At 41.9% G+C, this 21,246-nt stretch overlaps 1 protein-coding gene across 3 annotated transcripts in view; it reads left to right on the top strand.

Moving 5' to 3' along the window:
• ELOVL5 (ELOVL fatty acid elongase 5) overlaps window positions 1–21,011 on the top strand; it is an 80,730-nt gene extending 59,719 nt beyond the window's left edge. For 2 of the 3 annotated variants that reach the window (XM_054493612.2, XM_054493613.2), the window contains exons 4-8: window positions 12,093–12,170; window positions 13,089–13,260; window positions 15,014–15,138; window positions 17,660–17,794; window positions 19,134–21,011. In XM_054493612.2, the coding sequence (XP_054349587.1) occupies window positions 12,093–12,170; window positions 13,089–13,260; window positions 15,014–15,138; window positions 17,660–17,794; window positions 19,134–19,277 (654 nt within the window). In that variant the 3' untranslated portion in view covers window positions 19,278–21,011. The remainder of the gene's footprint in view (window positions 1–12,092; window positions 12,171–13,088; window positions 13,261–15,013; window positions 15,139–17,659; window positions 17,795–19,133) is intronic. The other variant, XM_054493614.2, reaches the window with a different exon arrangement.
• The last annotated feature ends 235 nt before the right edge of the window (window positions 21,012–21,246 follow it).

Genomic DNA, 21,246 nt, shown 5'->3' with positions numbered 1-21,246 from the left:
TTGGAAATGAAATCCCAGGTTATAGAAGAGAAACAACTTAGTTTGCATTAGTTACTTAGCTTTGTGAAATGATGCCCTTACAGCAAACTTAAAAATCTTTTGTGCCTTTCAGCCACCTGAGATTCAGGGCATTTGTCCTCTGAAGAGAAGCCTGATTTTTCGCATTATCCATGTGTCTTTTCTCTTGTCTCTAGTCCCAAAATTGAGAACCTCTACATACATGGTGCCAAACAGTGGCTTTCCCTCACTCTGCCTTATCTACCTGACTGGATCAGGTTTCCCCTGACCCACCCAGTGAGCTATCAAAGCCACTTTTAACTCCTTTGTTAGAGTGTTACAGGTGGTTTCCCTCTTAGGCAGCTGCTCTGTCCTCATGTGAAACCATTTAATGTGTCTACTCTTCTCCTGCTGTGCCTCTGACCTCTTAGACCCTAAGCAGAGAGGATCTAATTGCGTTTGTTACAGTCCAAAAGGGAGCATCCCCGTCGATCTTCTTGTGCCTCACGCACTGATCCTTCGACTCAGCAGCAGCTGCCAGAAAATAGGATCAGTGTTGTGCAGTGCACATGGCTTTGAATCCCCCAGGAACACTGTGTTGAAAGGATGGCTGGCTCCTTTCCTCAGAAGGAGGCACTCTGGCCTTTCTTAGCCCATCTGTTATGCTCAGCTCTACTCAAACCCCAGCAACACCAGGCTCTTTCATTCTTCTGGGCTCTACCCCTTAAAACTCCCACTTCTGCCTGGCAGTCTCCCTCTCACTTTTGAGGACTGTGTGGAAGGATCCAATTCCTCTGTGAAGCCATGAGCGTACTAAGGAAGAGGACTCAACTCTAGAGAGTGATTTTTTTTTTTCCCCCAACCTCTTTGGCTATCCCATTGTTCCCAGGGACTATGATGCATTCCTTTCAAAGTACTCTCATGATATGCCCCTTAGCATCCCATCCTTGCCCCACTGACACTCACTGGCTTAGGCTAGAATGAAAAGTTGTTTTCCCCACCTTTTTCATCCCACTGTTACTATAGCTGATTACTCCACCAAATGGATCCTGAGTATTAGAATACAAAAATAAGCGAATGTCAGAACCACATTTTCAAGTTATTTAGTAGTCAAAGATAAATCATGGGTTATACAGACAAGATTATTTTTTGAGTATCTGTGTATGTTTCCTCCCTTGCAGTTAGAACTACATGTTGTGAATAGTGTGAGAGAATGCGCTTTAAAATATTCAGAGCATTTAAAATGTAATTTTGAAAAAAAAATTTTGTAATTTTCAAAAAGCTGGATGGATGCATCTGGCTTGGCATAAATCCAAACTTATCTTTCTTCCCCTTTTCAATTTTTATTTTAAATTGTAATTTTGGAACTATTTGAAAATATTTAAAATAAAATTATATAGATGATATCTGTGCACCTAACAAATGCTTGATTTTTGTTTGTTTGTTTAAATAAGAAAACATTATAAAAATGCATCTGAAGTGCAGTCCCTTTCCAGACTTCTTCGGAAGTTTGTACAGTTTTTCTCCGGATGTATTTTTACTACATATATATGTATACATGACAATACATAGTACGTTCTAAGATAGTTTTTAAAAACCATACGTGAATGGTATACTAATTAAACTCTTTTTCAAATAGATTTTTTTCAGTCAGTATATTTTTGACCAATTCATCTTGAGTCGTATAGATGTAATTCATTAATTATAATTATGTTAATTATAGTTAATTAGAAATTCATTTTAGTTGCTTTGTATTATTTCAGTGTTGGAATTTATTACACCATTTTATAAGTGTTTCTTTGGATGGATATGTGTGTTGTTAGATTGTTTTTTGTTGTTTTTTGAAACAGAGTCTAGCTCTGTTACCTGGGCTGGAGTTCAGTGGCACAATCATACCTCACCCACTGCAGCCTAGAACTCCTGGCCTTAAGCAATCCTCCCACCTCAGCCTCCTGAGTAGCTGGGACTACAGGCATGTGCCACCATGGCCGGCTAATTTTTTTATTTTTGGTAGAAACATTGTCTCACGGTGTTGCCTGGACTGATCTCAAACTCCTGGACTCAAAGTGATCCTCCCACATCAGCCTCCCAAAGTGCTAGGATTACAGGTGTGAGCCAATGTGCCCAGCTATGTGGGTTTATGCAAGTTGTTCAATTAACAGTGTGCCAAGAATCTTCTTAGACATATCTCCTTATGCAAATATGGTAAGTTTTTTGACCAGATAAATGCATAGGGGTTTAATGACTGAATCCGACAGTCTCTTGTCTTTTAATGGGGAAATTTAATTCATTTTCATTTAGCATGTTAATAGTTATTTTATACCTCAGATATTGTAGCATTAGTTGCAGATCATTGCAATAAAATGAGTATTGCAATAAAGTAAGTCATAATATTTTTGCTTTCCCAGTGCATATAAAAGTTATGTTTACATTATAGTCTATTAAGTGTGCAATCGCATTAAATCTTTAAAAAACAGTAGACATACCTAAATTTAAAAATGCTGGCCAGGCACAGTGGTGTTGTACACCTGTAATCCTAGCACTTTGAGAGGCCAAGGTGGGAGAATTGCTTGAGGCCAGGAGTTTGAGACCAGCCTGGGCAACATAGCAAGATCCTATCTCTACAAAAAATTTTACAACTAGCCTGGCATGGCTTGAGCTTGTTGTCCTAGCTACTTGGGAGGATGGCTTGTGCCCAGCAGCTCAAGGTTCCAGTGAGCTATGACTACACCACTGCACTCCAGCCTAGGTGACAGAGTAAAACCCTATTTGTAAGAAAAAAAAGATAAATTCAAAATAAAAATGCTCCCAGGCGCTACGGTATGTGCTACAGTTTAGTGTAGCCATGTTCATCAGTGATCTTAGTTAAATCTTCCAGATAACTGGCTGCAGCTTCTACAGCAGCACTTGCTGCTACACCTTGCCCTTTTGTGTTATGGAGATGACTATTTCCCTTAAACCTTATGAGCTATCCTCTGCTATTTTCAAGCTTTTCTTCTGCAACTTCGTCACCTCTCCCAGGCTTCACAGAATTGAAGTGAGTTAGTGGCTTGCTCTGGATTAGATTTTGGCTTAAGGGAATGTTATGGCTGGTTTTATCTTCTACCTAGACCACTCAAACTTTCAGCAATAAGGCTATTAATGCTTTCTTATCATTTTTGTGTTCATACGAGTGGCACTTTTAATTTCCTTCAATAACTTTTCCATTGCATTCACAACGTGGCTAACCTGGTACGAGAGAGGCCCAGCTTCCATCCTATCTCAGCTTTCCACCTGCCTTCCTCACTAAGCTTAATCATTTCTAGCTGTTGATGTAAAGTGAGAGACATGCTACTCTTCCTTTCACTTTAGCACTTAGAGGCCATTGTAGGATTATTAACCCAATTTCAATATTGTTGTATCTCAGGAAATAAGGAGGCCAGAGAAGAAGGAGATGGTTAGGGGGAACAGCAAGTCTGTGGAGCAGCTACAATACAGACAATATTTATTGAGTTTGCTGTCTTATATAGGTGTGGTTCATGGCACCTCAAAACAATTACAATGGTAACATCAAAGTTCAGTAACCACACGCAGATCACCACAACAGATACAATAATAGTGAAAAAATTTGAAATATTTTGAGAAATATTTTATAATTGTGAGAATTACAAAAATGTGACACAGTAACACATAGTGAACATGTGCTGTTGTAAAAATGGTACCAATAGAGTTGCTTTATGCAGAGTTGCCACAGACCTCAGTTAAGAAAACCTGTAATATATACAAAGTGCAGTAAAGCAAAGATGAGGTATGCCTGTACTTTCTGTCACCTTTTTTGTGTATATATGTTTTCTTTGGCCTTCTTTTCTCCTTTACTGCTTTGTAGAATTTTTGTAATCATTATTTTTTATTGTACTTATTCAAAAGTTATTCATTCTGTTGAGTGGTTACCCATAGGTGTTTACCATGCATTTTTAACTTACGACAGTTTCAGTTGAGTCAGTATTTCTATTCTCCTAAACAATACCAGGGACCTTAGAGGATTCTAGCTCTGACCCCTCATCTTTCATGTTACTGTTGTCAGGAGTTATTTCTACCTTTTTTTAAAAAAAAAAAAAAAAAGATGGTCTTGCTCTGTTGCCCAGGCTGAAGTGCAGTGACATGGTCATAGCTCATTGTAACCTCAAACTCCTGGGCACAAGTGATCTTCCTGCCTCAGCCTCCCAGGCAGCTGGGACTACAGGAGCATGCCACTGTGCCCAGCTAATATTTTTATTTTTTGTAGAGATGGAGTCTCACTTTGTTGCCCAAGCTGGTCTCAAATTCCTGGGGTCTGGCAGTCCTCCCACCCTGGCCTCCCAAAGCACTAGGATTACAGGTGTGAGCCACCACATCTGGCCTCACTTTTTTCTTTTTTTAAGGTCCTATATAATCACCATTATTGCCATCAGTGTTTACTGATTTTCTTTGCTCTGTGAAATTTATTCTTTCCTTTTTCATTCAATTTTTTTCCTAAGTAGTTCTTTCTATGAAGGGCAATATCTTAGTCTGAGTGTCATGTTATTTGCCTTTACACTTGAATAATATTTTATCAAAGCATAGAATTCTAGATTAATAGTTATTTTTCCTCAGCACTTTGAAGATTTATTCCAGAGAAGTCTGCTGTGGTCCCACTTTTGCTCATTTGTAGGGTAATCTGTTTTCTTTCTAGGCACTTTGAAAATTTTGCGTTCTTCCATTCACTCCTACTTCCTTCATTTGTTTTTAATCTGTTTCATCCATCTATTGTGTTTTTAGTTTAAATGGCTATGTATCTTTTACTTCTGAATGTTCACTGCTTGCTCTTTTTTTATTCCATAACATGGAAGTATTGTCCCCCCCAGTGATATAGATTAGATGACAGTGATCTCCAAATTTAACCATTTGCTGTGTTGCCTTTTTAAGTATTCTATTAAAAGTTTGCTTACAGATATATCTGTGAGATAATGCCTCTGGAATAATTATTGTCTGTGTTAAATTTCTTTACCTCCTAAAACAGAAATAAAGGTTTGCCTAGTGTTCTGTGTTAGCATCCCAAACTCGTATTGTTGGGGGTCGTCTCAGGTAAACATGCCTTTCCCACATAAAGATTTTGGAAGGAGTTGAATTTAAGCTGACTTCTCTTTTTCTAAAGAATAATTTGTTGTGGGGACCTCACATTATAGGTAAGAATTGATTGTGTTGGAGTTTTTGCTGTGTTTTATACCACATTTCTACCTGTGTTTATAGTGAGAGAGTTGGTTCTGCTTTTGTTCAGTTTGCCATGTTGCTAGAACCAGAAGTCAGTTTTTTTTCCTTTGAATTTCTTTTGAAAATTTGTGATGCTTTTTTATTGGAAAGATGAAAGAAGTTGAGCATTTGGTGACTGAATGCTTTGTTTGTGCTTTCTAACCTCTGTAATTGTGGGCTGTGAAAGCATCTCCCCAGGCTCTGGCTTTGAAGGCCATCTGATGGAACCACAGAGCAGTTGCTTTGGAAACATAATATTCTAAACTGTCTCGTTGTTTTTCTTTCCCTTCAGGCTTTCCTAAAATAGATATGTTATTGTGGGAAAATAGGATTTGGAAAAACACTTAAGCAACCTGGCAATTGATGATTGAATTTTATTTGAAAAATTACTTTGTTTACCAAAATACTTTGAAAAGGCTATTTGCTGTTCTTTTTCCCATTTAGCAGAGGTATAGAGCAGTTGAAACATCTGGTGAGATCAGTACTTAGAAGATCTCATTGCCTAAAATACTTTTCACTCTTAGTTTCCTTACAACTAAAATTCCTTGCTGAGAAAGAAACTTCTCTCAGGGCCTGAAAGGAAACAGTTAGTTGTCCCTAGTGTATCTGACACTGCCCTGAGAGAATGCCTCACGGTAGGGAGAATGGAGAGAAGGATGCAGCTCAGACATCCTTCATTCCTCACCCGCACCCAGGGGAGGGGAAGGGAATACTTTCTACAGAGAGGAAGCCTTCTGGCTTGTCCAGAGCCAGGCCTCACTCCTCTAAATTTGCCCCTGCAACACCTGGAGAGCTTGGCTCTGCAGCTGGTGTAGCTAGGAGCACATCACTCTTCAGATCCTCAACTAAAGTGGACTTAACCCTGCAAAGCAGGAGTCAGTGGGTGGGCTGGAGACCTTCCTTTAAATGACACAAATTATACTTTGGCTGGGACATCCAGCACCACCTTAGCCCTAGTTGGAAGCAAAAGTACTTAACATTTGCCTAAGATCATAGCAAAGACAGATAGTGCCTACCTTATGTCAGGTATTGGGCTAACTCATCTAATGCTTATTGCACTCTTACCATCTGCTTTCTACAGAGGGAAAGTTCTGGGAGGCCTGAACAGGGAGAACTGCTAGCATAAGAGGGCAGGGCTTGAGGATTCAGGGAAAATGCCAGACATACCTGTTTCAGCTTGGATTGAGGACAGGCTGTTTCTTTGTGCTTTGTTTTAAAGACTTCTCAAGTGTACAGAACCTGTCTTTTTTAACTTAGCCAAGAGTATTACGTTCAGCTGTAACCCAGGGGTGTTCCTGTTCACAAGGAGAAGGAAAAAAAAAACACCTGTGGAGGTCATGGGTGTGAAATTATCTTAATGGGCATCCTTATGCTCTGGACATGAAAGATTTGAAATTTAAAAACCACATGCTTTGACCTGGCACTCCCTAATAGCACTGCCAAAATTGGCCAACTAAACCCTAGAGGAAATAGGTACTTTCAGTTTTGAGTAGTTCATGGTTAATTTTAAACCAAACATCTGCGAAAGAAAAAGATGCAGCTAAAGGTCTGCTTTTCCACAGAATTCTTCATGGACAGAGTATCCCTACCATGTTCTTACTAAGAATTCAAAAACAGATGAAGAAGGGCAAAGATGCTTGGAACTGCTGTTTGAGGTACATTTGGACTGAGAGTCAGGATTCCTTTGTGCTAATCCCAGTGGTACCAAGACCTGGGCCATCCTTATCACTTCTCATTCCGTTTTCTCATTAAAAATACGAGCTTGTACCAGATCTAAAAAATACACACTTGAGGACTCACACAGAAACAAAGCTATGAAAAGGGTCAGCCCTACGTATTGGAGATTTTGCTTAGAAAAGCACCTTAGGTCCTGTGATGTAGTTGAACTTGAGTACGGATAGTCTGTTTTTCGTTACTTTTTACCCCATTTCTGTGTAGGAGGTAGTAAACATACAACTTCATCAAGCTCTTATCACCAGAAGCAGCCAGCCTTCTTTGGAAAGGGGTTATCTTGTTGCTCTGACATCTTGGGATGCTGATGTTAATGGCTGATAAGGGCCACCCAAGATGATGTTTTCCTACTTTTTCTTTAAGTGTTTCAAGTGACCTTGTTTCCTGAGATGTTACAGTAGCATTCCAGAAAGTGCCATGGAAATGGTTATTATGCTAAAGGTTACAAGTTGTTTGTGGTTAAATGTGTTATTAGATGGGAAAAGTCAACTCACCATTAAAAGTGATTCACTCCTGGCTGGGTGCGGGGGCTGACACCTGGAATCCCAGCACTTTGGGTGGCCAAGGCAAGCAGATTGCTGGAGCTCAGGAGTTTGAGACCAGCCTGCGCAACATGGTGAAACCCCATCTCTACAACAAAAATATAAAAATTAGCCAGGCATGACAGCGTGTAACTGTAGTTTCAGCTACTTGGGAGGCTGAGGTAGGAGGATGGCTTGAGCCCAGGAAGTAAGCTGAGATTGTGCCACTGCACACCAGCCTGAGCAACACAGCCAGGCCCTGTCTCAAAGAAAAAAGATTCACTCCATGAATTATGTCATCCAGAACCAGGTGTGAAACTCATCTAAATTTTTTTCTTTCATTGAAAAGGTGCATGAAACCATTAGGGTTATTGACTTTATCTCATATGGAGAAAAGAGCTTGTAGCTAGGTTTTAATTATAGCTCTGCACATCCTCTTGGCCTAATTAAAGTTTGCTTTACTCCAAGGAAGGAGGAAGTGTATAAAGCTTTGCAGTGGTACTGTTTGTATCTCAGTTCCTCAGAAAAAAGCCTGCAAATAATGCCCCTGGGTGGTTCTTGGAGTTGGCAGTGGTATGGAAAATTTCATCAGGTAATGGTTAGCTGTTTGTGATGGCCTGCTTTTTCATTATAGTATAGTCCTGTCCTCTTTTGATCTGATTCTCAGAAGCCCAAGGTAGACAGACACCTGCCCTTATTTTCAGTACTTCGCCTTCTCCAGCCTACTGGGTCCTCTCACCCTGTGGTGTCTACTTACACGCAACTTGAAGAATTTCCAGGAAATTGACCAAAACAGCTCTTTGGAAAGAAGCTAGGCCTCAGTCCCAAAGGGAAGGGTGGCTAATATGACTTTGACTTGAGGATTGTCTCCTGTGATGTGCTCCTAGTGGGGCTACAGTGGTCAGTCCTTTGCTTTGAGCACCTCTGTAGTCCACTACCCATGGACACATTGCTATTCTCTGAGGGGGATGGAGGGAGCAGAGCCCTCTACTGCTAGCCCATTTTATGGAGGTTTGATGAGGGTCTTAGGTGAATAAGCTTCAACTCAGGTCCTTGGTCTTGGTTTGTTAAATTATTCTGTCCTTTCTGAAGCCAGGGAGATTTGAGAATTTCCATAACTCCATTATGAAATTGATGATGAAGAGTTTTCATCTTGTGAACAGAGTTCAGATGAATATGATCACAAAGTCAAGCCTCGTTTAAAATACTATGAAGCTCTCTTTGTTGCTGCACATGAAACATTAGGCCTAGATTTAGGGGAAAGAATTGGCAGTCTTGAACTCTTTGTCATTTGTTTAGCAAATATTTGTTTGACATCTCTGGTACACTAATCCCTGTGCTGGAATATGTCGATGCGGATGCAGGAGCCACAGTCACCACCCTTCGAAATCTTACAGAAGAGCACACAACAGGCCCATTAACAAAGGGAGCATGTGAGCAAACAGCAAGGTGAGGGTAGAGGAAGGAGAATAGACCTCAGGCTCTAGTGCTCAAGGGAGTAATCATGAAGAAAATAGAATTTTAACTGAACTTTGAAGGATAGATAGGATTTTGAGAGCTGGAGATGGGGTACATGGGTGCAGAGGGTATTCTAGTTGAAAAGAATAAAACAGTGGTCACTGCCAAGACTTATGTTTAATCCAGTGAACCACATTGGGTGAGACAGGCATTATGTACTTCGTGGCGGGAGCCTTATGTTTATCCCATTTGAGGACTGAGAAAACTGAAGTTTAAAATGTTGGAATACCTTAGCTAAGCTCACGTAGCAAAACGTGAAAAAGGTAGGGTTTAATGGGCTAATGCCCAAACCCATGCTCTTTCCCCTTGGCCACTGTGTAGCAGTTAAGGAAGGGCATGTTTGGAGAGTGGGAAGAGGTCTAATTTGTGTGCAGGTAGGGGAGAAGTGAAAGATAAGCTTGGGACCACGTTGTGGAAGACTAAATACCTGGACACTGCACCTAGGATTCACGGTTTCATTCTGAAGGCAACGATGACTCACTGGAGGGTTTTAAATAACGGAAATGTGGAATTCAGTGGTTTGAGGGGCACAGCGGCCCCAGTAGAAGTGTGGTAGGTGTGAGTAGCAGTGGAGGGAGTGTTGCATTGAAGCATGACAGAGCTCCTACAGGGAACCTCAACAGGTGGAAGAGGAATGGTGGGCCTAGGTCAAGTGGAGTGGCACCGAGTGAGTAGCTGCTTGTGTGTATACCTGGTTTATGCTTCAGGAGTGAAAAGTTCACCACCCAACACCGAGGTTTGAGTTCTTTAACTAAACTCCAAAGACAGCGGGTGTTTTATACATGGATTCCCCTGCCCCCTTTATGGGTGGGGAGAGGGCAAATGGAATTTTAGGTTAACTAGTTTAAAGAGTCAAGGCAATCCCACCTGGATCCCTTCTTAAAAAGGAAGCGTGTGTCCAAGAGTCCCTTCTGCTGAGTTAACAAGACCCCTTCAACCCATTCTCATCTTTGGGATTGAGGCGCCTGCAGAATTACAAGAGAGGATTTGTCCTCCTCTTCTCCAGAGAGCTCCCTTGATTTTCCCCACCCCTGCCAAGGTAGACATTCATGAATGTAGTCATCCACACCTCCACAAATGCACACACACCAGCCATCCTATTTTAAAACAGACAAAAGCAAAACCAACCTAGGATGTCTCAGGACACCATAAACCAAAATAGTCGCTGGAAAAAACAGTGATGGTAGGTTCCAGATTTAAGATTCATAAAATGATAACATTTCCAAAAATATCTCTGATGAAGACAGTCATATGTTAGTACGTTTTTAATTTTGCCAAGAGAGGCTGCTGTTTTAAAAAAGAGGATCTTTTACATTGCACGAATTTATCTTCATGAAAACCTTACTGCGTTGTCCTTATTTTTCTTATTCACGGTTGTCCCACGAACATTTCATCAAGAAGCACCAGTTTCCTTTCTGTACCCTCAAGCCGCAGGAGGTAGTTCCTTGGTTCCCTCCTGGGGTAGAAAGAAGGGCAGCAAAGAGAGCACTGTGCTAAGCTGGCGCTTCCCTCTCCATCCCAGGTCTCAAGAGTGCATGCCAGCTTCCTCCCCCGACCTCCACCGCACTTTGGATTCAGGCTTTGTGTCTTGCTTCTTAGGACTTCTGATCAGCCTGCATGGATCCTGCTTGACTAGCCATGACTTTAGAGAGTAGTATAAGACCGAAAAGTTAATACACCATCTAATGAATTACCATGTGGGTACTGGTCTTTCAAAGATAGTATAGAATAGTTTGTTGTGTGGTCTGTTTTTAAAGTCTGTTAACATGAAGCTACAGAAAATTGGAACAGACCCTTTAGAGATAATTTAGTCCAACCTCATCGTTTTACAGTAAAAACAACAAAAGCCCACAGGAATTAGCTGGCTTGCCCCGGGTGCTGGGCCTGGCACTCAAGCCTTCCTCCTGATTCCATGGCTCTTCATCATGAGCTGATGCTGCTCCCATGCTAAATCCTTGTGCTCTTCTTTGGCCATGAAAAGCCTGTTAACTCTCAGTGCTTTTTTATGTGTAGAAGGTGACAAAGCAGAAGGAAAATGGCAAGAAGAAAGATAACCAAAGAAAAATCAGATAGAAGGCAGGATACCCAGCGTGAGTGCAGCGGCTGCACCCATTTTTGCCATTTATTTCTGAGGTCAGACCAGGTGGAACTATCACAAGGTGTCTTCAGATCCTTGTAATCACCTCTTGTTCCCTGGGGGGAATCTGTGTTGCTCACCAAGCTAAACTCTTGTGTTCAAGGACAGGGAACACAAGAATTGGGGTGCAGGCTCTACATCACAGCCCTGCAGTTATCACGGGCCCGTTGAGGGGAGGGGCCCGTGATAACTGCTGGGCTGTGATGTAGAGCCTGTACCCCAATTCTGGGGTCCTCTCTGTGACAGCGTAGGTGCCTACTGTGCTGCAAGTGATTCTGAGGCATGGGCACAATTTCAGTCTGTGAAGCCTAATTCATGGATCCAGAGGATTGTACATACAACAACAGGAAATAATGAAGATAAAGTTGGACTAAATTATCCCTGAGCCTACAGCAATGGTTCTCAAAGTATGGTTTCCACATCAGCAGCATCAGTATCACCTGGACCTTGTTAGACATACAAATTCTAGGCCCCCAGACCTACTGGAACAGAAACACCCCCAGGGACCCATGTTTTACTAACTCGCCCCTCAGGTAATTCTGGTGCTGCACACTCAAGTTTGAGGAGCACTGGCTTAGGGAAAGCAGCCAGAGGCTTCTGTGGGGCAAAGCAGGGAGCCTGTGATTGGCTTGGTCTGGGCACTTGTGCTAGGACCAAGGGGGTGACGGGCTGAGCGTTCTGCAAAGAAGCAGCGTGGTAAAGGAAGGTCTCTGAGGGCAGCAGCCTGGGAGTGACTTTTAAGCCCACCCCTTAGGAAATTGAGGCTCAAGTCGTTAAAGCTTTCCTTTTGTTTACACTTCCCTACAATTGTTTTTTCTCAGAGCAAACTTGGCTCAGCACAGCCCAAGGTAAATTATCACAGATTCTGCAACTAATAAAGTTCAATCAGGACTTTACATGGCCCAGATGCTGTTGGTGACTGGCTTTTTCTTCTTTTTTAGTTAGTAACAGGAGTATGGGAAGGCAAATACAACTTCTTCTGTCAGGGCACACGCACCGCAGGAGAATCAGATATGAAGGTACTGTCTCTTTTTCAGAAACTTTATTATTATAAGTGTTGAGTTTTTTAAAATAAATTGTATAAAATACAAAATGGCCCATAACCTCACTGCCCAGGCAATCCCTGTTGATATTTTTAAAAGAATAAAAAAGGCAATATATACACATCATATTAAAATTTGAACATGAAAGGTATAAAATAAAACCTAAAGCATCCCCCTCTGTAAAAATAACTCCGGTTAACAATTGGCAGGAAAAATCGCATGCAGTCAGTATGTTATATTTACACAATCAGGATCATAAGAGCAATGTCTTAAATTTTTAAAATCATTCATCCAAGTACTTTTTTCTGAGTAGTGGTGTTAAAAATAAAATCTGACTTCCACTCATGAGGTTTCTTTTAAATCACAGGCCAACAGTCACGGCTCAGCATGGGCAGTCATCTCCTTAGAGCACTTGTTTGACATGTTTAATTGGGCAGAGACCTGACACTGCAGGTTATGATTCCTTTTCTTCTGTGTCTCTTATCAGGTCGGCTGCTCCATGCTAGTCCCTGAAATCAGTAGCGTTTTTCAGATGGTTTTCCTTTGCTAATTGGCTGTGCAGGCTGCTTCCAGAGGGAATAGGCAGACTTCAAGGTTTTGAACCTTGAGCCTCATGTTTTTGTTAGTCTCAAAGAGTGTCAGGGACCCTTTCAAAAATATTCCCTGTAGTCATTTCAAACCCCTCCAGCTGTCCCAACCCAATCACATTCTTTGGTTAAAGGTACTTGGAGAGTGACTATAGCTCCCAGCCACTGATGGACATTAAGAGCTCTTGGGGCACTCGGGCTTCTCTGAGTTGACATCAGATTTTTGGATATTAGTGAAACATGTCAGAGGTGATATTCCAGAGAAGCCGTGAGGATAAGCCTTAAATCTTTGACCCTTTCCTCTTAGATTATCCGTGTCCTCTGGTGGTACTACTTCTCCAAACTCATAGAATTTATGGACACTTTCTTCTTCATCCTGCGCAAGAACAACCACCAGATCACGGTCCTGCACGTCTACCACCATGCCTCGATGCTGAACATCTGGTGGTTTGTGATGAACTGGGTCCCCTGCGGCCACTGTAAGTATTAGAGACGGGGACTTGGGGAACAGGTGTGAGCAGGGAGGAGAGTTGAAACTAAGGGCTTTCAGAAAAGGTGCTCTTTCTGTAAATGTCTAGGTCAGGCTTTCAGCTTTGGGTTCAAGTTGCTTTTAATGATAGTTTATGTACCTATGCACACAAAACCCTTTTTTAGTTAAGTGAACTTTCTGTGCTGATTGGGTGAGATGAGGGAGATACCACTGGGGACATATTAAGGAATAGGTACAATATTCTCTGACTTAGAGGGCAACTTTCCAGGTTATTTCTGGTCCTTCTGTATGGTGTGGAAGGTTTGAGACGGGCAGGTGAGGAAAATAGGATCACACTGTTGCATGAGTACCAGGGAGCAAGGCTCATTTTGAAATACAGCTTTAGCTGTCATGCATTAGGAAGTCTCCACATGTTCTAACAACCCTCATATTCCCTGAAGCAATGGTGATCGAGGTGTCTTCCTATAACAAGCACCAAAACTTGATATAAATTTTCTAAGGTTGTACTTGGTTTTTGGAAAGCTTGTAGTCCAAAGTTTCTTACCATTTTCAGAGATTGCCACCTTCAGATTCAGCCTGGGAGTTTTAGCAAATGTCTCAGTCAAAAGTCCTGTCATCCGAACACTGAAGAATTTAACTGAGAACCTATGGATCTATTTATGGATATTTTTTCTCTGGGATAGCACTGCCCTTGATTATCTGAGCCTACTAAGATTCACAATGTCATGGAATTCCAGAGCTAGGAAAAAAAAAAAAAACCTTTCCAAATACAGATCCTTTGGGTTTGGGAGGAAACTAAGACCACAGAAAGGTGGGTAGAGTTGGGGCTTTCTGCTCCTTCTTCCTCCCACTGTCAGAGCTCATGATGATGGATTAACTGACCTAACTTTCTAATAGAAACAGCCCCACCCTACATTTGAAGAGTGCTTTCAATTTTCAGAGAACTTTCAGGAGGACAGATTTAATTAGCTCCACTTGGCCCATGAGAAACTGAACCAGGGAATGGATGTGATGTGTCCAAAGTCAAACAGCCAGTTCCTATCATAGCCAGGAGTAGAAACTTCCCTAACACCAGGCTGTGCACCTCCAACTGCACAGGGAAAAGCCAGATGGCTTGGTTTGGTTTGCTGACTGTTGGGGAGGAGGACAGAGTCTGGAAAAAGAACTAGTGGTCCTACTGAACATTGAAAATGATGTGATAAGATGGCTCTTTTATCTCTAAGGAGCTAGACTCTTGACTCTATTATTAATAAAAATGTATGACCTCAGCACTGCAGTCCTGGGAAATAATTAGAAGGTGGCTTCAGAGACCTCTCCACACCCCAGCAAATGTATAGAAACAACCATTTTTGAGCATGTTGCCCATCAGCTGTCTTCCACAGTCTTCAGAGAGCATATTTGAGGCAGTTGTGCATGTAAAGAAAAACAGCTGCCTCTGAGAGTTGGGGGGCATCTGCAGCAAAGCCTGTAGGTGCCGGGATGGCGTCATGGCTTCAGTGTCAGATGCCCCCCTAGCAGCTACAGCTGACCCCTGGGCTCGGAGCCTCCTGGTGGCTGCCTGCCCAAGTGGAAATTGAATTCTCATTACACATCCATGCAGTGCTTGCTGTTGCAGTGTTTGTCAGCCCTGTTGGAAATCATCTCTCTTTCTGATTCAAAAAGAATCTTGTATTTTTTTTTTACCACCTGTTCTGTTTAAAACACTAATACATTCTCCTTCCCAAATCCCTCTGTTCCTGCAGCTTATTTTGGTGCCACACTCAATAGCTTCATCCACGTCCTCATGTACTCTTACTATGGTTTGTCGTCGGTCCCTTCCATGCGCCCATACCTCTGGTGGAAGAAGTACATCACTCAGGGGCAGCTGGTAAGTGACTTGGCCTCTTTCCCCAGGACTTACTTCCTGGTGGATACAGACCTCTTCCTGGCTTTAGTGTTAGGTAATAGCATCTAAGATGCCCCTTCTCCACCCTTTTACATTTGCTATAATTAAATTCCTTGAAGTAGGTAGATTGGGGAATTTTCTTATTTTGAACTGATAGTGAACTGTGACCATGGGCATACAGCTAGTTGAATTGTAGAAAGAGGGCTAGAATCTAATTTGCCAACTTCAAGTTCAGCTCTTCTGAGTTTTTGCACATAAGCACATATGCATGTATGTGTGTGTATATGTGTGTGTGTGTGTGTATGTATGTGTGTGTGTTTTCTAATTATAGTCCAAAATCCAAAATGAAAATTGTGTTTCCGGGGGTTTTAGAAGGAGCTGGAGAGTAGTATGGAGTCCAGGGTATGTGTAGCCCATTACTAGGCAGCAAGGATATTTGTCTGGCAGGTATGGGTGACCCCTCAGCCACCATGCAGAGGAGCACCTGTTTGTTGGTGAGGATGGCAGCTATTTGCTTCAGTTAACAGCTCCCTCCCCTGGTTTACTGCCAGGGCCAGGCCACTTCGCCTGATACTTCTCACCATCCTTGATTAAGCCTTCTGCATTCATCAGTATATTATAGGTAACCTCTTTCTCTCCTCTCATGAATTCTTCTATGAACTAATTAATACTACTACTGCTTATATTAAACACTGACATTTCCTAAGTGTTTAGCACATGTTGGGTACTCATACTAAGTACATGATTTTACCTAGATTGTTCCAGTAGCCTGATTTCATATTATTGTCCCCAAGCCAGGCACAGTGGCTCACGCCTGTAATCACAGCATTTTGGGAGGTTGAGGCAGGAGGATCACTTGAGGCCAGGGGTTTAAGACCAGCCTGGGGAACATAGTGAGACCCTGTCTCTACCAAAAAGAAAAACACATATTATTGTCCCTATTTTATAGATGACACTGAGTCAATAGGCCAAAGCTAGCTGACTGAGGGTGTGGATATTAAACCCTTTGCCCTGTCCTTGCATTATTAACACATTTTTCTAAACAGACCAAGCTGATTCAGATCCCTTCAAGTCAATTATGATTTTTCAATATTTAAAAATAATAATCTGAAAAAAGTCTGAGAAAATCTTAGAGACTGAAGTGTTTGATATTTCATTTTCACCTCTCTGCCAGCTGCTATACGGTCCTTTTTAATTTTTTCTCACCTACCTGTGAAAAAGGAAAATTGTTGATTAACCTCCTTGTTATACTTGAGGAGAAATGATGCAGAAATTGATTTATACCACACAGTTTTGGGTCTGGCGGAAGCAGAATTTAAAAGAACAGACTGGCAAAGTTGGTCTCCCGTTAGGCTCTGTACTTTGAGGTGGAAGATTAAACCTACCCAGGTTGTCAGGATTTATTTTAAGCACCACTCCTAGTTATTCCTCAGTCTGCAGTACTAACCTTAAAAAAGAGAAGGCAAACAGCCAGGCACAGTGGGTCATGGCTTGGAGTCCCAGTCACTCGGGAGGCTGAGGTAGAAGGATTTCTTGAACCTGGGAGTTTGAGGCCACCCTGGGCAACATAGAAAGACCCTGTCTCAAAAATTAAAAACAAAAAACTCTACATAGAAACATTGGAGCTGCTAGAAATACAGTGTGCAGAGCCTAGCCCTTTTTTTTGTGGGTGGGGGGCGGTTGAGATGGAGTCTCGCTCTGTCACCAGGCTGGAGTGCAGTGGCGCGATCTTGGTTCACTGCAGCCTCTGCCTCCTGGGTTCAAGCAATGCTCCTATCTCAGCCTCCCAAGTAGCTGGGACTACCGGCGTGTGCCACCGTACCCAGCTAATTTTTGTATTTTTAGTAGAGACAGGGTTTCACCATTTTGGCCAGGATGGTGTTGATCTCTTGACTTTGTGATCTGCCAGCCTTGGCCTCCCAAAGTGCTGGGATTACAGGCGTGAGCCACCGCACCCGGCCTGAGCCCAGCCCTTTTTAAAACATCTTTCCACCATTTCTCTAACCAATTCACATGCGTTTCAAGGTTTATTCATCAAAATTAATCAATGCACTTAGTGTTGTTTGCCAGTAAAGGTTTAAATCTACTCATCAGCCTTCACCAAACCAGAAGCGTCCATGGATAAGGAGTTGGAAGGATGTCCAGCCAGGTGGCACATCCTGCAGTGATGTTATCAGTGCCCTTTCAACATACACGCTTGCTCTTCCTTCTCAAAAAATAAAAACAAAAAGTCTTGGATGTCTCTATAGTGTATCCTTGAATTTTGGAGAAGGTAGTTTAAATAGCTTGGAGGGCAGAGGAAGAATATATATAAGACAAACACACCTAGAGTTTAGGATAAGTATAGTGTATGTGTTGTGTTCATGAAGTGACTGCTGTACCTGCAGCAAGGGTAGTAAGTGTTAATTCAGAAATTTAGGTGATGCTAGTTAAAAAGTCTGCCTGGTGTGGGGCCTCGTCCATGCACTGTCCCTGTTCAGCTGCGTCCCCTCTGTTCCCCTAGCTTCAGTTTGTGCTGACAATCATCCAGACCAGCTGCGGGGTCGTCTGGCCGTGCACATTCCCTCTTGGTTGGTTGTATTTCCAGATTGGATACATGATTTCCCTGATTGCTCTCTTCACAAACTTCTACATTCAGGTAAATCTCACCCTTCTCTGGGACTTGGAATCTGGGGCCTTTACCAACAAAGGCTCTCATCTATTCACTTAATGGGCATGTGGAGCCCTTGCTGGGTGACAGGCTCTGGCCTCTAATGGAGTCACTATGACAAGAGCAGCCCCTGCCTCTGGGGGGCTCACAGCTCACTGGAAGACACTGTAGAACCCTGTTCTAGAGCCTTGGTGAGGGAGTCTTGGGATTCCCCTGGGAAATGGACAACTGTGCAGCAGGACCCTGTGTTGCTTCCCTCTGACCTGCAGCAGAGACATGAGAGGTGATTTCAATCAGAAATCTCTCAGTTCACTACCCTGAACGTCATGGCCAAATGAAATTTCAGAAGAGATTTTTATCACAGTTCTCAGACACGGAGATCTGCTTTTTTGTCCTGGCTTTCTTATACATTCAGTCCTCAGGTGTGAGGATTCGGTTCATTCCTAAGCATATGATATGGTGATGTAGGTCTTTGCTCACAGAAAGGTCCATTTAGGGCAGATCATTTCCAGTGGAGCCTGACCACGTTGCAGCCACTGCTGATTCTCCTGCCATACGTCACTCCCCAGATGACATCTGTCCTGCCTTTGTTGCCAGTGCCTGGTAGCCATAAGGCCTTGCTGATCTGGGCAAAACACGGAGGTCAGGAGCAAGGGCAGAGGCTGCAAGTCCTGAGGCTCAGACATTTGTCCTATCCTCTTCTGTGCCCACAGGCACCTGTGTGTGGCATGTTGAGTTTGAGTTGAAGTCATATACTTCTGGGCTTCGTAGTTTATGGCTGCACTGTGGGACATACACCAGGTACAGGGAAGGTGAAAGGATAGGACCTGATGAAGCTGAAATCACATTTATTCTAACTGCTTATAGCAGCATAGCACTTTGTTCATGAAGGCTGAGATAGTCGCTGAGGCAGTGAGGAACTTTTGAAGATGAACAGGGGATGTGGGTGTCAAGAGAGCTGCTGCCAGGTGGGAAAGACCAATTTGGCCACATAACCCCTGTCAGCTGCCATCCAGATACTAAAAGGCAAAGCAGAGTAAAGTGTAAATTGAATTTTCTATGTGACATTTTAAATAGCATTTCTGTTGCAGCCTGTGATTCAGTTAACTTACCTCAGGCTAAGCCTCAGAAAAAAAAAAAGGAAGAATGATTGAAACCAGTGACAAAAGATTTAGTCATGAGGACTTGACCTCAGGAGTTTCTCCTTGATAAGATTTGATCTTAAAAGGAAACTAGGCCTAGTGTTAGGGATGCAATTCTCAGTAAAGTCCCCTATAAAGAAAACTGTCTGTGGTCATTTGGTCTCATCTGCCCTTACACATTTTAGACCTACAACAAGAAAGGGGCCTCCCGAAGGAAAGACCACCTGAAGGACCACCAGAATGGGTCCATGGCTGCTGTGAATGGACACACCAACAGCTTTTCACCCCTGGAAAACAATGTGAAGCCAAGGAAGCTGCGGAAGGATTGAAGTCAAAGAATTGAAACCCTCCAAACCACGTCATCTGATTGTAAGCACAATATGAATTGTGCCCCGATGCTCGTTAACAGCTGCTGTAACTAGTCTGGCCTACAATAGTGTGATTCATGTAGGACTTCTTTCATCAATTCAAAACCCCTAGAAAACGTATACAGATTATATAAGTAGGGATAAGATTTCTAACATTTCTGGGCTCTCTGACCCCTGCGCTAGACTGTGGAAAGGGAGTATTATTGTAGTATACAACACTGCTGTTGCCTTATTAGTTATAACATGATAGGTGCTGAATTGTGATTCACAATTTAAAAACACTGTAATCCAAACTTTTTTTTTTTAAACTGTAGATCATGCATGTGATTGTAAATGTAAATTTGTACAATGTTGTTATGGTAGAGAAACACACATGCCTTAAAATTTAAAAAGCAGGGCCCAAAGCTTATTAGTTTAAATTAGGGTATGTTTCAAGTTTGTATTAATTTGTAATAGCTCTGTTTAGAAAAAATCAAAGACCATGATTTATGAAACTAATGTGACATAATTTCCAGTGACTTGTTGATGTGAAATCAGACACGGCACCTTCAGTTTTTTACTATTGGCTTTGAATCAAGCAGGCTCAAATCTAGTGGAAGTCAGTTTAACTTTTTAACAGATCTTATTTTTTTATTTTGAGTGCCACTATTAATGTAAAAAGTGGGGGGGGGGGGGGGCTCTACAGCAGTCTTGATGAAACTTAAATATATATTCTTTGTCCTCAAGATTTTAGGAAGGGTGTAGGGTGAGTAGGCCATTTTTAATTTCTGAAGTGCTAAGTGTTTTTATACAGCAAACAAAAAGTCAATTTTGCTTTCCACCAGTGCAAGAGAGGATGTATACTTTTGAAGAGAGATGATTGCCTATTTACCATTTGACAGAGTCCCATAGATGAGCAACGGGGAACTGGTTGCCAGGGTCTAAATTTGGGTTGATTTATGCACTGTTATCTGTTTTGACACAGATTTCCTTGTAAAATGTGCCTAGTTTACCAAAATTAACAAAGAGCGGGGGAAAGGACCTTAAAACTTTTTAAGGTAAAATCAAGTATAGCTACAGCATAAGAGAATCGAGAAATTTGATAGAGGTAACTTGTTTAATGTAAATCTAATAGTACTTGTAATTTCTTTCTGCTTAGAATCTAAAGATTTGTTTAGAACCTCTTGTTTAAAAATAATAGACTGCTTATCATAAAATCACATCTCACACATTTGAGGCAGTGGTCAAACAGGTAAAGCCTATGATGTGTGTCATTTTAAAGTGTTGGAATTTAGCCTCTGAGTACCTTCTCCATTGGGGGAAAGATATTCTTGGAACCACTCATGACATATCTTAGAAGGTCATTGACAATGTATAAACTAATTGTTGGTTTGATATTTATGTAAATATCAGTTTACCATGCTTTAATTTTGCACATTCATACTATAGGGAGCCTGTTGGTTCTCTGTTAGTCTTGTGGGTTTTCTGTTTGAAAAGGAGTCATGGCATCTGTTTACATTTACCTTATCAAACCTAGAATGTGTATATTTATAAATGTATGTCTTCATTGCTAGGTACTAATTTGCAGATGTCTTTACATATTTCAATACAGAAACTATAACATTCAATAGTGTGCTGTCAAAGTGTGCTTAGCTCACCTGGATATACCCACATTGTTAAATGTCTAAACAGTAATCATTAAAACATTTTTGATTACCTGTGCCTGCATTTTACATTTTTTGTGCTGGCAATTCTGAAGAACTGGAGAAAAATCCACTTAATTCACTGTCTAGGAACTTACACAAATGGATGTAAATAATTCAGTTAGGAAGGCCATATTATTGCTTAGTTCTCAATGAGGAAGGACCCTGCATAATAAGGCATAGTGGTGGTTCCACCCTAATGCTGTCCTCTCAGCCTCCTCCAGGTAATCCCACTAAAGGTTCCAGCT

The sequence above is a fragment of the Pongo pygmaeus genome, chromosome 5, assembly GCF_028885625.2.
Source record: "Pongo pygmaeus isolate AG05252 chromosome 5, NHGRI_mPonPyg2-v2.0_pri, whole genome shotgun sequence".
Lineage (NCBI taxonomy): Eukaryota > Metazoa > Chordata > Mammalia > Primates > Hominidae > Pongo > Pongo pygmaeus.
Note: the sequence above shows the minus strand (reverse complement) of the source record. Positions and strands in the feature narration are given on the sequence as shown.